This window comes from Podarcis cretensis (assembly GCF_951804945.1).
Source record: "Podarcis cretensis genome assembly, chromosome: 7".
NCBI lineage: Eukaryota > Metazoa > Chordata > Lepidosauria > Squamata > Lacertidae > Podarcis > Podarcis cretensis.
This window is the reverse complement of record NC_137176.1, coordinates 78416307-78433344: the sequence shown is the minus strand read 5'-3', so window position 1 is coordinate 78433344 and position 17038 is coordinate 78416307. Positions and strand designations below refer to the sequence as shown.

General features: G+C 44.3%; 1 protein-coding gene across 1 annotated transcript in view; it reads left to right on the top strand.

The window, feature by feature from the left end:
• Positions 1-17038, top strand: part of MRPL13 (mitochondrial ribosomal protein L13) — a 36358-nt gene extending 19320 nt beyond the window's left edge. The window contains exon 7 of the mRNA XM_079984549.1: positions 16771-17038. Coding sequence (XP_079840675.1) covers positions 16771-16795 — 25 coding nt within the window. The 3' untranslated portion in view covers positions 16796-17038. The remainder of the gene's footprint in view (positions 1-16770) is intronic.

Here is a 17038-nt window from a genome sequence, read left to right as displayed (position 1 = left end):
ATATGCAGAATTATTCCATCCTGTGATTACGTAGGACAGAGAGAATCAGAAAGACAGAGACCACCCGAAAGAGAATTCTCAAGAGCTGGAGCTGGTTCCCTATGAGCCTGATTATTTAAAGCCATTCTCCTTCCAAATGTGGGTAAAAGCCTCAGCGCCTAGGGCTTGCCGATCGAAAGGTCGGCGGTTCGAATCCCCGCGGCGGGGTGCGCTCCCGCTGCCCGGTCCCAGCGCCTGCCAACCTAGCAGTTCGAAAGCACCCCCGGGTGCAAGTAGATAAATAGGGACCACTTACTGGTGGGAAGGTAAACGGCGTTTCCGTGTGCTGCGCTGGCTCGCCAGATGCAGCTTTGTCACGCTGGCCACGTGACCCGGAAGTGTCTCCGGACAGCGCTGGCCCCCGGCCTCTTGAGTGAGATGGGCGCACAACCCCAGAGTCTGTCAAGACTGGCCCGTACGGGCAGAGGTACCTTTACCTTTACCTTTAACTTTGGAATAACGACGAGTCAAGGAAAAAGTTCCAGGAGAGTCCAGGTGTCTGACCCTTTCCCCTCTGTGAAGCATTTCACCCTTCTAATATTATCTGGTGTAGTGTATGAACTTAGACTGTGAGCCAAGACATCTCAGAATCTCGCCACAACTACAAACCCCCTTAGGTGCTTGTCTCTCTCCTCCTGCAGTCCTCTATGTCAGAACAGTGATACTGAACGGCCATGTAGCCCTCTTTGGTCTATAACATACTGTATTTTTCGCTCCATAAGGCGCACCGGACGATAAGGCGCACCTAGTTTTTAGAGGGGGAAATCAAGAAAAAAATATATCCCCCCCCCCAAAGAGCTTCTGGGGCTGCCGGGGGAAGCCCAGTTCCCCCCCCCAGCACCAAAGAGAAAAGAAGCCAAGACAGCGAGCAGGATCCATCCCTTTTTAGCAGTGCGCAACCTCTTCAGCCGGGAGAGGCTGCACCCGGCTATGGGAGAAGCCAAGACGTCTTAGCTTCCTCTTTAGCCGCGTGCAACCTCTCCAGCCGGGAGAGGCTGCACGTGGCTAAAGAAGCCATAGCCGTGCGCAGCCTCTCCCGGCCGGAGGGGCTGCACGTGGCTATGGCAATACCCCCACCTCCCGCAAAAGCCCACAGGAGCCGTGCACGCTTTAAGGAGCGCGCGGCTCCTGCGGGCTTTTCTGTGAGGAGGGAGAAGGGACTGACTGGCCGCGTCAGTCCCTTCTCCCTCCTGGGGAAAAGCCTGCAAGAGCCGCACAGAGCTTGTGCGCGGCTCTTGAGGGCTTTTCCTGCCTGCCTCCCCCCTGCATTCGCTCCATAAGACGCACACACATTTCCCCTTACTTTTTAGGAGGGAAAAAGTGTGTCTTATGGAGCGAAAAATGCGGTAGGAGGGAAGCTTGTTTTTGAAGTACTTTGAACACCTATTTTTTTAAAAAACCCAATATATAAATGCTGAATATATATCCTTCTGTCTGCATCCAGTGTCTGGAACAATGGAAAGCATGCAGATTTCCATAAACTAACTTCATTTTGCATACTTTCATCTGGCTATATTCCTGGTTGTTTCAAAATCCAGATACCTTGGTGAGCACTATAATAGCTAAAAGGCAAGGAATTAAGAGTCTACCAGAATTGATGCCTGAGCTGCTGGTTCCTTCACCATTGGTTCCTGGCTGTCCTTTGTCTCTTTTTCCTTTCTTTCCTCCTTGATTGCCTAAAAGGTTTGTTTCTAGATTGTTGCCCACAGAGGATGAGAAACAAATAGATAACAGGTGTTGTGGAGACAGTTTGGTGGTTACTGTGCATGACATACATGTATCTCACTCAGATATTTAAGCTAGGGGCCAAATGACACCTTAAACCAAGGTTATAGGCTCTAAATGGAATGTCTAGTTGCCATTTTGGGGCAAGACGGCTCTAAAGTCTTATTTTTCAAATGATGGGCAGACTGTGATTGATTCTCCGTTAAACATCTGGCTAATTCATATCACAACCTTGAGCTAGGTTGAGAACTTTGAGAACTTAATCCAGGGACAATCCACATAGATATTGGCCTATTCCGACCTCTTTTTCTTAATGGCAACAGCTCCTGCTCAGGATGCACAGACAAAAGCATTCAGGTTCCAGAAATTCATTACAGTTGTGCAGATAAAATATAACCGAGAGAATTCTGCGGGATGGGGTATTACTCCAGATCCCCAGGCATGCACCTCCAGATCTTCACTTGGCTGCAAGTGGTCAAAAGCCAGGTGCAAAATGTGCCTGGTGCCTGGCTAATTTTGAACACTGGTATCTGCCTCTTGACAACTGGATGCCCTGTCCTGGACCCCTTTGGTCTCTGAGCAGTCAGAGTCTTGGCTTAGCGTTTCCCTTCAGAATCGAGATGGGGAGAAATACGAAGTTTATCTTGTTTCTGCAGAAGTGTGCAGAAGTGACTGTTACAACTGTTAGAATTCCTGCTCCACGATTGCAGTCATGGGATTTTTGTCTATCACATTACGGTGTATATTTTGACTCCACAGAGTGGGAAGTGACAGAAGCAGGATGTTTGTGTTACTTTTTTCCGTGAAGTGGGACAATTGTCCTTTGTTTTTTTCTCTTAGCTGTCTGATGCTAGAGAGAGAGGGAGCCATGTTGCAGTGCTCCGTGTGTGTTTATATGTAAATAAAGTAGATTAGCCCAAATGCTGAGTTGCTGAGGTCTGTCACGCAAGCTGCGAAGACTCTTCAGATCCCTAAGTGTGCCAATGTCTGTTGGTATCGGTCGCTGTGATGTTCGGGCTGAAGAAAGCTTTTGAAGCTCCCAAACGATTGACCAGGAGGGAGGGAACATGCCAGCCGGGCATGTGTCTCTGCCGGGGTCCTACTCGAGTGTAGGACAAGCTCCTGACAACAACACTATTAGGCTTGACTCTCCTTCAGATTCCCCCTCCCCACTCAAGAAACATTTAAGTATCTTGCTTAGCCCAAAAGAGGAAGTGAGAGAGGAGGTCAGAAAGCTTTTATTCCCACTGCTGAGAAAGGGGGAAAGCACTTGATCCCTCCTTGCGTAAGAGCAAGGAAGCAATCAAAGCACTTTAAGAGGCGGCAAGAATCCTTAGTGCAGAAAGGAGAGTTCTGAAAAAAATATGGGGGGGGGGAGGGAATGGAAATGGGTTGGGAGATGCCATAAGACTCCAGCCAAATTGATAGTGATGCTTCTCCTCATATGGAAGCCAGGAGATGTTTTCATAAAAATCCTGCTAATGTTAGACCTTCGCAGTTTTATGCTGTGAAATTGGAGTCTGTTACCACCACAATTAAGAAGGTTACAGGAAGCCAGTGGTTTTAACGCAGAGAAATGCCATGTGGAATTAAGCAGGGAAATAGTACTTAACGGCACAGCTTATAATTAGTAAAATGTGCATGAAAAGTGTCTTGCCTTCAGTTGTGAATATTAGGCACTGTTTTAACTGGAAAATTACAGGCCCCTTTCACTCCAGCTGCCTGAGAGAGACTGAGCATAAAATAACTTGCCCCAGGGAATCATGCGCGGCTAAAAATACTTCTGTGGGAGTGCCTACTTACCTGCCATTTTTTGTTTCTTCAGAGGAAAGAAGAGCTGAGCATGGCTGTGTTTCCTGGTTTCTCTGTAGTAAAAGTTCTACAACATTATTTTGGCTTTTGTTTCTCAGGAGTGGGAGCACAACGTTTGCTGGGTCGCAGCTTAATGAGTGTCTTCATTTGCTGTGCGTGCCAAATGAGTAGCCTCCTCTGCAGCTTTGAAGCATGATCATCCCAACAGCCATGTAGCAATCCAAGGTTGGGAGGAAGACTGGGGTTGTTTGGCAGCTGCATGGCCAAATCACCCAGGATGGTTGCTGCTCAGCAGAAACACGCTGAGCGTCTCCCCTTCTTCCCCCCGCCCCCTCCAAGCAACAGCAGACGAAACTTGTGTTCTCTTTCCCTAGGACCCACATACCTATGGGACCGCCTCTCCTGGTATGCCCCGCGGAGGACCTTAAGGTCCACAAATGACAACACTTTGGAGGTCCCAAGCCGCGAGGTGGTTAGATTGGTCTCAACTAGGGCAAGGGCCTTTTCAGTACTGGCCCCGACTTCGTGGAATGCTCCATCACAAGAGACTAGGGCCCTGCAGGACTTGACATCTTTCCACAGGGCCTGCGAGACAGAGCTGTTCCACCTGGTTTGGACTCAGTCTGACCCTTCCCCCCCCCCGCCTCCTTATGGTTTTGATCTATGGGCTAGTATTAAAATGAGACTGCATTTTAAATTGTTTTGTTCTGTTTTTTCCTCCTATTATGTTTTTATTGTAATTTTGCTGGTGTTAGCCGCTATGAGCCTGGCTCTGGCCGGAGAGGGTGGGGTATAAATAAAATTTATTATTATTATTATTCATCTTTCCTCCCCACAGTAAATAGAGGCAGGTTTTATTTGGCTGCTGCTCAAATGAGGTGCTCTGAGCTGCTCTGCCAAACAACAACAAAAGCCAACATGCTCCCCAGCTCTTTTCTTCACAGGTAGGGTGGGTTGGGGTGTGAGAGTCTGTAACTGCCTGATATTGGGCAGTGATGTTGCTTCTACCAAGCCATGAAGGAACCTGGTGACCATAAATTTTGGCTTGACTAGCAAAGCCACATTTTTTGTATTCTGTTTTACTTGAGGTGCTTTGAACTGTGCAACTGTTCACTATTTTGAAGTGCAAAATAAGTTTTACGTGACCAACTTTTCCCTCTGTTGATCTATCCTTTTATTCTGTCCAGGCTGAATGTTCACCAGACTGCATTAGCAAGATGCTTTTTTACCCATTTTCAATTTCGGTTGCTTTCAATCATGAATGCAAGTGTGAGACAGGAAGCTGAAATAAAAGCTATTGGATTTCACTCTGCTTCTTCTGGAAACTGTTATGTGGCAGGTTAAATCGAACCGTTCCAACTTGGGTTTGAGCAGAACCTAAGCAGTAAATTTTATAGCTGGCCTACTAAGCCTGATCCCAAATCGATTTGAGTCCCCGGTTCAAAATCTGCTTAATCCTTGAGTACCCCTATGAATGCCACAGTTAATTACCTTCTCAACAAATCTTGCACTAAGTACAAATTGCAGTGAGAAATATTGAGCTCTGGGTTGACATGCCTGAGTCATAACTAGACTTTGCAGTGGAGCAAAAACCAAGCACTCTAGGGGGATAGAAAATAACGAAGTACTTTGCTGCAAGCGGCCTAAACCTGAACAGAGGTTATTTCTCCCTTGGGGGAAAATTGGGATCCATGATGTGGGCTTGTCTCCGCCCATCTCACCACCGGCAGGAAGTCTTAAATATATATATATTTGAGGGATACTTCAGGCGAGAAGTATGCCCCTGTTCCATTTCCTGCATTCACCGCTGGTAGGAGGTCTTTTGCATGCTCTGGGCAAAAGAAGAAGGCGGGATAGCCATATTGGAAGGGATTTTTCTTTCCTTTGTTCTTCCTTTGTCTTCGTTTCTTGGAACCACTTTTTCAGCTCCCTTTGGGCCTACAGCCCTTGGAAGGCCTCCGGACATGGGAGGAAAGCCTCGGAAAGGGTCAGAGGGAAAACCCAGCAGAAAGGAGGAGACTTTATTTTCTGAGAGATGGAGCTTCCTCTGGATTCCTCGGTAGTGGCACCCACCCTGTGGAACGCCCTCCCACCAGATGTCAATGAGGAAAATAACTACCAAACTTTTAGAAGACATCTGAAGGCAGCCCTGTTTAGGGAAGCTTTTAACGTTCGATACATTACTGTGTTTTAATATTGTGTTGGAAGCCACCCAGAGTGGCTGGGGAAACCCAGCCAGATGGGCGGAGTATAAATAAATTATTATTATTATTATTTATTCCTCAGTGGAATCTGGAATCCCAGGCCGCCTGCGGAATTCCCTTGAATTTAACAGCAGCCCAAGCCAAGGAGGTTTCAGGCAAACTGCAAATGCTTGACCCAGCAGCTCCAGCACTTCAGGAAGTTGGGCGAGTGGATTGCCTGTCTAGGACAGACTTTGGACCTCCCCATGGCCTCCACAGTCTCCCCACCCTGCTTGCTACAGACCTATCAGGCTATTGGACGCTGAATCTCGGAGGGTTGCCCAGAGGGGTATGAGACTTTTGTCCCAAGGTCCAGGGGCCTCCTATCTTTCATTCCCAGCCTTTCTGGCCTTCTCAACCCATTATGAGGATTATTTCCGTTTTCCCTTTCTCCTGTGCTAGTTAAAGGGGCCACTAGCAAGCTTTCCTTTCATGCAGTGACCAGGGGGGCATGTTCCTGAAATATACTCGGAGTCGAGAGTGGATTTCATGCTCTTTATTCAGCTCATAGTGGTGAGGATGAATGGAGGTTCCATTATACATTATTTACACAATGGGCCGCACATGATTGGCTAATTCACCTGTAGGCCAATCTGGTTGCGGGGTCACGTTCACCTGGAGCTGGATTGGGTGGCTCCTGTGGACCAATCAGACTGCTGCATTCTGAATCCTATTAAACTCAGTACATAACAGTACCGTGTTCCCCTCCTATTCCTTAGTTGCTATTGCAGTTACTTGCTTAAGCATGAGTTGAGCTGGGACGAGGGGCTTGTCTCTTCCCTGAAGCAGGGTGGATAAAAATCAATGATTAAAAAAAATAAATCAGATTTTTTTTATTTAAATCAGATATTTTTTTTTTATTTAAATGAATTTTAAAATAAAATGCTTTTGGAGGAAAAATCTTTCTAAAGATAGTTTTCTATTTAAGTTACATTATAGTCCAAAGGCTATTCATCAGGAAATAAGGATTTGTTTTAAGTTTTGTATGTGTGTTAAAACTCAGTCTAAGTTTGTTTGTGTTTGTTTGTTTGTTTGTTTGTTTGTTTGTTTGTTTGATTGATTAAAAAAAGCTTAACCACATCAGTTAACAAACATGGTGTCAGGGGGCAGCCCTGACACATGGATACATATGCTATATAAATCCAAACTCTCTATAATGTTATTGCTTTAGTTAAATAAATTGCTTAAATTGTTATTAAGGAAATGATTATTTTTCTCCGTCCAATAAAGTACAGCAGAAAAGTTGTCCCAATATAAACAGTTAACTTCTTAAACCTAACAATCATTTCATAATTATCTGTCTTATGTATTTCTAATAGTATAACCAAGTCAGTAATTTTGGATATAACTGTAAAAACTACTCTGGAAATTTATTATTCCAAAAATGAAACCTTCATTGGGTTGAAAATATTAAGATTATACCGGCAAGAATGAGTCTTTCTGTAAAAAAAAATGATTTAAATTAAGTCTTACTGACTAGTGATTTAAATCAAGTCTTACTGACTAGTGATTTAAATCGTGATTTAAATCATGATTTAAATCGATTTGATTTAAATCAAATCCACCCTGCCCTGAAGTATCCTCAAAGTTTTGTTTTTTAAAAAATTCCTGCCAGTGGTGAGATAGGCAGAAACAACCCAGTTCTCCGTATAGAGAAGGAACTTATCACGGTTAAGTACCAACGTTCGCTTTTCCCCCGGGGAAGCATTGCACAGGTAATCAGGTACTTCTAAAGAGGGACTCTCATTCCCTTGGAGTCCTCAAATTTGCCCAGTGGCCAGATGCCAGAGTGTTGCTCTAATATGAAGGCTCAAAATAAAATTTTAAGAATCCGAAAGGTCAGCAAATCCACATATAAGCCTTTTTGGCTGTTTAAACTTAATCCCATGATTTCTTTATCCATGTAATGCCCCCCTCTTTAAGTCTTCCATTGCCTTTCTCTCTAACCTTTCCCCCAGGTTAAAATTCCAGTTTGCAAGGATGTCTTTGTTCCTGTCAGATGAAGTGCATAAGCACTACCTAGTGAACCATGAGGGGCACATCAAAATAGTAAAATATTTACATTCTCTTGTAGTTAAACAGATACAGAAGGAACTGAAGCAGGAATATTGCTTGGTAAAAAATAAGCAAAGCATTGATTTCCCGCCCCCCATCAGTATATTCTTGAAAACTTTGCTCTCTTAATGTTGTCATTGTAATAAATGCATTGATAATAATAATAATAATAAATAATAATAATAATAATAATAATAATAATAATTTATTTATATCCCGTCATCCCCAGCCGAAGCTGGGCTCAGAGCGGCTAACAACAGTAAAAATAACACAGTTTACATAAAATCACAATCAGTTAATTGAAATACATTCTAAAATCAATTCATTCTAAAATCAATTCAGAATCAAATTAATGGCCAACCCTGCCTTTTCCCCTCATGGGACTCAATATACACAGGACCTGTTTCAGTCTGGTTCGCATCTGGCATGTGACTATAGAACAGTACTGCCATTTTGGTTCTGTCTCCTAAAGGGAGCTGGGACGCGGGTGGCGCTGTGGGTTAAACCACAGAGCCTAGGACTTGCCAATCAGAAGGTCGAATCCCCGTGACAGGGTGAGCTCCCATTGCTCAATCCCTGCTCCTGCCAACCTACGGTAACCGTTCGAAAGCACATCAAAGTGCAAGTAGATAAATAGGTACTGCTCCGGCGGGAAGATAAACGGCGTTTCCATGCACTGCTCTGGTTCGCCAGAAGCGGCTTAGTCATGCTGGCCACATGACCCGGAAGCTGTACGCCGGCTCCCTTGGCCAATAAAGCGACATGAGCGCCGCAACCCCAGAGTCAGCCACGACTGGACCTAATGGTCAGGGATCCCTTTCTTTACCTTTACCTTTACCTTTATGGTTTGGCTTAGTGTGGTACATGATTACATTGACTGAAATAAATTGGTATATACATTCCCGCCCCCCTCTCTATATATACAGATAAAATAGAACATTAAAGAGCCTGTTGAAAACATATTTTGTTAAGCAAGCCTGAAAGAGAAGTAGTGACACGTTATTACAGGGCAGCATTGCTGTCATCAACTAATAATAACTCCACATTCTTGTGGGCATGGCTTTCTCCTTGATGGTTTTTAATTTCTTGACTGCAGCTAGAACAAAGACTGGTCTAAAGCAAAGCAAATGGCCTGATTCGATCTCAAGTTCTTGAAGGAGATGGAATTTCTTTTCTCCTTGTCATCCGGGACCGCCAGAGCCAGTGGAGCTTTGAAGGGGGCACTTGGGGAGCAGACTGCGTGTTCCCTCCATTCATGCGCAATTCTATTTGCAACGGCACAAAGATCTTGATTCTTAAGGTCCCTTTTCACCCTAATAAGACCAGAAGCTTAAAGATGCATACTAGACATGCCAGCGTTGGTTGGCCATTTTGAATCTTGTGCAGATCTTTCTGTTCCTTTCAAAAACCTAGATTCTTGCACTCTGCTTAGCCTCTCCCTCTTTCTTGGCCTTCTTCTTCTTTCTCCTCCTCCTCCTCCTCCTCCTCCTCCTCCTCCTCCTCCTCCTCCTCTTCTTCTTCTTCTTCTTCTGCGATCACTCGTAGCCGAGTAAGATTGTATTCCATAAACACGGTTTTAACAATGAGTCCGTAAATGACTGGAGGCCAATTCTGGATAGCACAGATGAGAGGGATCTCTTTCAGGGTACACGCTCTGTGCACCGGTTTTTTTGGCTCCCTTCCCTCTTGTGTCTCCTCGCCCTTCCAGTTTTGGCTGTCCTCCTGCTGTACTAGAACTGGGCAGGAGTCATATGTAGCTCAAAAGCCTAGTATTCTTTAACCACCCAGTCTTCAGACTTCAGCAGCTTTTTCTGCAGAAATTGTCCAACCACTAATTTCAGTGCAGAATTGGTAGAGATAGTGCATTGTTATTGTTTGTTTGTTTGTTTGTTTGTCAAGACTGGCATTGCCCTCAGGAGGCAGCCGTGGATTGTAAAACACTTGGAAGTTATTTCTGCAAGAAATCCACATGAATGGATGTGGGAGCAGCCCTGTGAGTAAAACGGTTGCACAACTCTGCAGAGACTTTCTGAGTGTCTGTCTTGATTCCATGTTTGGAAAAGTTCTCCCAGCCATTCACCCAAACCGGAGTTCAGACTCATTAGTGTCCTTTTCAACTTCGCGTTTGTCCTGTTACTTAATCTCTTCGTGTCAGATTTGTTGGTGTACACCGCTAATAGATTAGCTGCAAGGCACTGACCTCATGCAGTGCTTCAGAAAAACTTAAGCCCTGTCAGAAAAGTCAGGTTTGTCCACGGCAAGGAGGTGATGAATACCTGCCACTCACTACATGGATGGGAGTCATTTTTCTCACTTGACAAGGACCTGCAGGCAAATAGGAAAAAATGCCATTTTGAAGGCTTCAAAGTCGTCATGCCAGGTGCATATTGCTGGCTTAGTAAGCAACTTCTGCTGACAAATCTTGGTATTTCTGTATTTGTGGGGTAATGTTTCATAGACTTAAAGACAGCTAAGAAAGCTGTGATAGTCTTCCAAGTATGTGTTAGAAGTGAAGGGGAAATTGGTTGTGCTAATTTTGACATAACATTGAATATGTTCCTTGATGTTGCAATGTAATGGAGCTTTGAATGAAATAATCTGAGAAACATTTGTAAAGATTCCATTACTGTGGTACCTCGGGTTACAAACGCTTCAGATTACAGACTCCGCTAACCTGGAAGTAGTACCTCGGGTTAAGAACTTTACTTCAGGATGAGAATCACGTGGCGGCAGTGGGAGACCCCATTAGCTAAAGTGGTACCTCAGGTTAAGAACAGTTTCAGGTTAAGAGCGGACCTCCAGAACGAATTAAGTTCGTAACCACTGTACTTTGGACACCTTCTGTTTCGCTATAAACCAGAAAGAAGGAATAACTCCCATTTCTCCAAGTAAAATGTTGGCTTATCTCTCTGTTGGATCTCCCATGCCATTTGGATAAAGACCTATGCATTAATTTCCCCCGCTCTTGTATTTTCTTAATTAGGATGGAGAAGAGGGTTTCGCCCTCCTTCTCAACTTCCATGATAGCTAATGTGAAAATCTTTTGGCATTCTTTAAAACTAGCTTTGCATAGGAACACAGGGGTGCATCCTTGCTCTCTTGGACATGCTTCCTGCCTTTATACAACACAGCTCCAGTTTTTATCAGCCCTTGTTCTTATTTGCATTGAAATAATGTGGGGATACGCCTTGTCATTAAAGGCTGCAGAGTCTTGTTAATTATGTTTACTATGCTGTTAAAAATAAAATAGGCTGCTACTCCCACCATACAGCTTCCGCCAAACCCCAGTTTTTGGTCTGCAGAGCATTGCTAGGCAAAAAAAGGGTCACCTTAACTGGAATGCGCTGCCTGCGGTTTTGCTAAGCAGCAAATTCCACAGTGACTCTATTCAGATTGGGTTTAAAACTACCACGGTTTGCTTTCACTTATTTCAGCAGTTTCATCAGCAAATTTTCTAGTGCACGTATTTTTTGTACCCACTGAAAATACGTTTTAACAAGGCTCTGGGGGTGTTAAATAGCATCGTACACGGGACGGGAAGACAGTATTTAGTTTGGGAAGTTTTTTCCCCTTTAAAATAGTGGCTGTCGAACCTACAAAACTGCCTTAAAGCGAGTCAGTCTATTGCTTCATCTAAGCCCGTATTATCTACCCTATGTAGCTGTTCATGGTTTTGGAGAATGTTCTTTCTTGGCCCTGAGATCATTTTTAAACTACACTAGTGGCCAAAATTGTGGGAACCTTTAGGGAAAAATGTATTTCTGAGGTTTGATGGCTCAAAGCACCACTTTCTTTTGGAGTAATACCATAAAATTATATATCAGTGGAAAGATAATTTAATGACGAATGTAATGCAATATCTTTTATGCAGAAGAAATCCATAGCAGAAGCAGTACCTGATGAGGTCTCTAGATCAGTCCATTGGGCTACTTTTTCAAAGCTGCAAGTTATTAATGCTTTGTGAGTTAAATTAATTGCGATCACATCAGGTGGTTCTTTCAGTTATAGCTTTCAGTCACGGGCACAGTAGGGTGGTGAGGGACTGGTAAAACAGACTGGCCCTCATCGCAAACACTTTTTATCCTCTGATGAAGACAGAGGCTTTCACAGGCCTATAAGGCATCCATTTATTCATAAATTCTCTAAACCAGTTCCCCCCCCTCCCATGTGCCCAGATTTCTAACCCACGGCTTCCAGTTGTCAAAGGTCATGTACTTTCTTCGGTTACACTGTGCTGATTTGTTCCAAGTGCAGAAGAATTTTTATATTTTGTTAAGGGAAACTCAGAGAGTGAAAGAGGAACGCCCCAGGTTTCATACGGCCATCGCTCATAGGGATAACGATTAACGCTCTTAAGGGCTTTCTTGGGATTGGAGATGTTTTGTTTCGTAAGTCTCCGCTGCCAGAAGCAGTCTTCTTTGGGCCTGGGCTGTATTTGTGCCTAAAACTCTTTGGAAAGGACAAAAATGTACCAGTGGCTTTTGAAAACCTAACAGGGTTTCAGAGAAAGGGATTGGTCGCCTTTAATTTTGGGGCACATTAACTCTTTCTCTGCAGCTCATCCACAAGTTCCGCTCACTTCTGTTAAGTTGGAAACGGATGCTTGTGATCTTTTTCTTTAAATCCATCTGGGGAAAAAAGAGAAAAGCCTAAGAACTGAGTTCACACAGTTCCTGCCACCATTGCCTGACCCTTTCCTCTATTCTGTCGCCTGCTGTCAAACTTTAGACTCCCGCAGTTCTGCCAAATTCCATGTGCTTGGATGGCTCTATATAAAGTTTACTAAATATAAATAAACACAAATTAATTATATTCCGTGAATATCGAGCATGCTTAAAAAGAAGCAAGGAAAATTTGCAGGAGTGATGAAAACATTCCTAGTCATTTGGCTGTGAGATGCAGCATTTCCAGTTAATAAACACATATTCCTACTGCACCCTTTTCTACATTGCTGTATTGATTGTCATCGTTACGGTTTTATGTTTTTCATTCTGTTTTATAAATTGTATTGATGTTTTGACTTGTAACACATGAGCCGCTTTGAGGTCATTTGTAACAGAAAGCAATATAGAATTGTAGAAATGTAGAGTTGCAAAGGACGCAGAGTTATAGGGATGTGGGTGGCGCTATGGGTTAAACCACAGAGCCTAGGGCTTGCCGATCAGAAGGTTGGTGGTTCGAATCCCCACGACGGGGTGAGCTCCCATTGCTCGGTCCCTGCTCCTGCCAACCTAGCAGTTCAAAAGCACGTCAGAGTGCAAGTAGATAAATAGGTACCGCTCCGGCGGGAAGGTAAATGGCGTTTCTGTGCGCTGCTCTGGTTCTCCAGAAGCAGCTCAGTCATGCTGGCCACATGACCCGGAAGCTGTACGCCGGCTCCCTTGGCCAGTAAAGTGAGATGAGCGCCGCAGCCCCAGAGTCGTCCGCGACTGGACCTAACAGTCAGGGGTCCCTTTACCTTTACCTTAAGGGACACAAAGGGTCATCTCGGCAATGCAGGAATCTCAGGCAAGCATCCATGACAGATGGCCAGCCAACCTCTGCTTGAAAACCTCTAAGGAAGGAGAGACTACAACCTCCCGAGGGAGACAGTTCCACTGTTGAACAGTCTAAATATGCAAGAGTTCTAGATAAATACATACATTTTGTAGATGAGAATTAAAGGTCAGTTCTGGCTCTGAAATGGCTGAAGTTTGCCTAGATCAGCAAAGGTAGGGACTTGTGCATAGACCTGCATGTCAGAATCTGAGGCCTCTGCACCTGGGGGAAACATGTTTTTCCTTTCTTTTTTTATTGACTGCAAATTGCCTTTTGTGTAAACACCTCTTTATTAAACATTCCCTTTTTCAATCCGTACGGTTCAGCGTTCAAAACTCCCATTGTTTTAGGCGCATTTTGCGACAGAATTTCATTAAGCAGTTTCTGAGCTTTGGGTGCAGTGCTGCGCCTAAGATTTCAGATTAAAACTGCAGAGCGGAGGAAAGGAGGACCTTTTTCTGCCTCCCCACTTCCAACTACTCTCTGAAGACCAGAGAAGAGACCCTCTTAAGAATATTAGTGGGGTGGGAAGGGGAAGGACTAGACCATGTGAAAAATGAACGGAATATTTCAGCTGCAGTTCATTCATTTTCAGCTTTGTATTCTTGTTATTAAAAAAGTGTGCCTGGACACTACATTGCATGGCAGGGTCCTGAACCCTCTCCCCCATTGTAGAGTAAAGACATTTGACACCAGAATTTATGTTAATAGGCTGAAAAAAGGCCACAACTTTATTGATTACAGAATGTGAGTGGCATTGGAACCAATGACTTTGCGGCTTAAGGCCCTCGTATCTATGGGACCGCCTCTCCTGATATGCCCTGCAGAGGACCTTAAGGTCCATGAATAACCATAGTTTAGAAGTCCCAGGCCCTAAGGAAGTCAGACTATCCTCCACCAGGGCCAGGGCCTTTTCAGTGATGGCTCTGACCTGGTGGAATGATCTGTCCCATGAGACTAGGGCCCTTCAGGATTTAACCTCCTTCCGTCGGGCCTGTAAGACAGAGCTATTCCGCCTGGCCTTTAATTTGAATTCAGCCTGATCTTTTATTTCCCTTCCCTTCCCTCCCCCTCCTCTTTTATGAAGATCACCCGTTCTGAGACCCCACAGCTAATTCTCCCCTGGCCTCCTCGTTGGCCCAAGTAGGACCAATTCAGCCAGCTAGCCCTGGGGATTATCTAATTGATTTTTGATTTTTGATTTTTATTGTTACTCATGTTTTTATACTGTATTTTATGCTGCTTTTATAATTAAGTGTTTTAAAGTGTTTTAAATTTGTTGTTAAGCGCCCTGAGCCCAGTTTTTGAACCGGGAAGGGCGGGGTATAAATAAAAAATTATTATTATTATTATCTGACTCCTGCCCGCCTGCAGGGAGTCTAATAAGAGTTAACTACCGATATGGGAAGGCCTGTTGATGCACAACAACTAGGAATTCCCCCAGGGTCACTGATAGGAGTTGTGCTATGGCCCTGGTCCCCGTCTGGGCTTTGGACAGAGGACACACACACAAACACCTGATTTCTAGCGGGAGCACGGTAAAAGAGGGCGAGAGCCTGGCTGCGGCTCATTTAAATGGGCTAAGCCATGCCCCCCTCGGCCGATCGGACTGGCCGATATGAAATGATGCAGCCAGGAACTCCCTGTGATGCACGTGTTGGGCTCATGATCTGCCCGCAGCATCAACTCCCTGCAAGGGGAATCGGTTTTGTAGCACACATAACCTAGGTTTAAGGTGCCATTTAGCTCCTAGCTTTCATATCTCAGTTTCTAACGCGCTCCTTTGGTAATGGGGGGGGGGGGGAGTGGTACAGTGGTACCTCGGGTTAAGAACTTAATTCATTCTGGAGGGCCGTTCTTAACCTGAAACTGTTCTTAACCTGAAGCACCACTTTAGCTAATGGGGCCTCCTGCTGCCGCCGTGCGATTTCTGTTCTCATCCTGAAGCAAAGTTCTTAACCCAAGGTACTATTTCTGGGTTAGCGGAGTCTGTAACCTGAAGCGTCTGTAACCTGAAGCATCTGTAACCCGAGGTACCACTGTATTTAGAGCAGCAGCTGCTTCTCAAGTCACTGTTCAGATAGCTGGTGTTGACTCTGAAATGCTGCAGAATAGCCTAGCCTTGTCTGTTCCCAGTCCCAGGTAACGAAACAGCATAGTAATGTTCCAATTAGCACTTGTCTTTTACGGCTGCCAACTCATGACTCCACTGCAAGAGCAGAAGCAGAGAATGGGAGGAGGGAGGGAGCGAAGCAACTCGATAATGTTGACCAGTGGATTCCCATGCATCACTGGGGAGAAGGGTAAAGAACTTAATTAAATATGTGTCGATGTAGCAACACCGGGTGAGCACCTACATCATAGTCTATGTCTAACTATTATAAACACTTTTTAATAACTGCCGTATTTAGGGGGGGGGGGTGTTAAATAGCAGGGTCTGGCCTCCAGATCATTGGAGAACTTGTGTGGTATACTGATTTGAGCTGATGCATGCAGCCTTGTTTCATTTTTATCAGCTGAGCAATGTGGTTGCCAATTTCTGCATTTCCCATCTGCTCAGCAGAACCCGGAGCTCTCCTGGGTCATGGGAATTGGGAGGCTCCCTCCCTTGTTGTATTTGCGAAATGAGATGATCTGATGGTGCTTTCCAGTTTTCATATCCAACATACTATGCAGTTCTCGGCCTGTATGTTCAAGCTATCTCATTTATCTCTGCTAATGGCTTGTTCATTTCCCATGAGTGGTGGTCAACTAAGTTTTGCTCACAAGTAGGTCTCTTGAAATTAATGGACCTAACTTGAGTCATATTCATTAATCTCAGTTGGTGTGTTCTGAGAAAAACGCAAGTTGAATACAGTACACTCTCGGGTTCCACTCTCTGGATGCAGATTTTTTAGGGTCTGCACGGACCCCTGGAACAAATTAAATTTGTATCCAGAGGGTCCACTGTATTTCATTTCAGGTTATTGCTCCCAAAGCATCTTTAGCTGCAGAGAGAGAGCATATGTGTGTTTGGTTTTAAGTGGGATGGGACCAGGACTACAGTTCACTTTGCTAGTTGCCTTTAGATGAGCAGAAATAAGTTACAGGAAACTCCATAAATGACCACCTCCTAATTTTTCTGCTTGTTCTTTGGTACATTTTTTCACATATTTTTTTTTCCATAGTACAGACTGATGCACTGTTATTTTAGCTGCCAATATATTAAGGGCGAGGAATGGCCACAGGTTCCCAACCTGTAATAAGAGTAATATTACCGCCGTAATAATAGTTTATGATCTTTTTATTTCTTCTTCTTTGTTTTATTTGACAAGCTGTCCTAGCATATTTATTCATCCCTGCTTTTTTTTATTTGCAGACCTAAAGATTTTCGACCGGTGTAGCAGGAAGAGTATGAAAGAATGGGAACAGGAGCCTACATGCTTTGTCTTCTAGAAGATAAAAGCCATCCAGCATTTCACCGTTTAGTTAATTGCATAAAGCTTTAATTGTCTGCTCTAAAGCAAACTTGATTTTTTTCCAGGTTTAGGGCAGTATTACTTCATTTGTTTATGCTTGGTAATCCCCTTTTTATTCCGTGGACGGGGGAACGGGCCTGACAATAAAAAATACTTTCCTGAAATTAA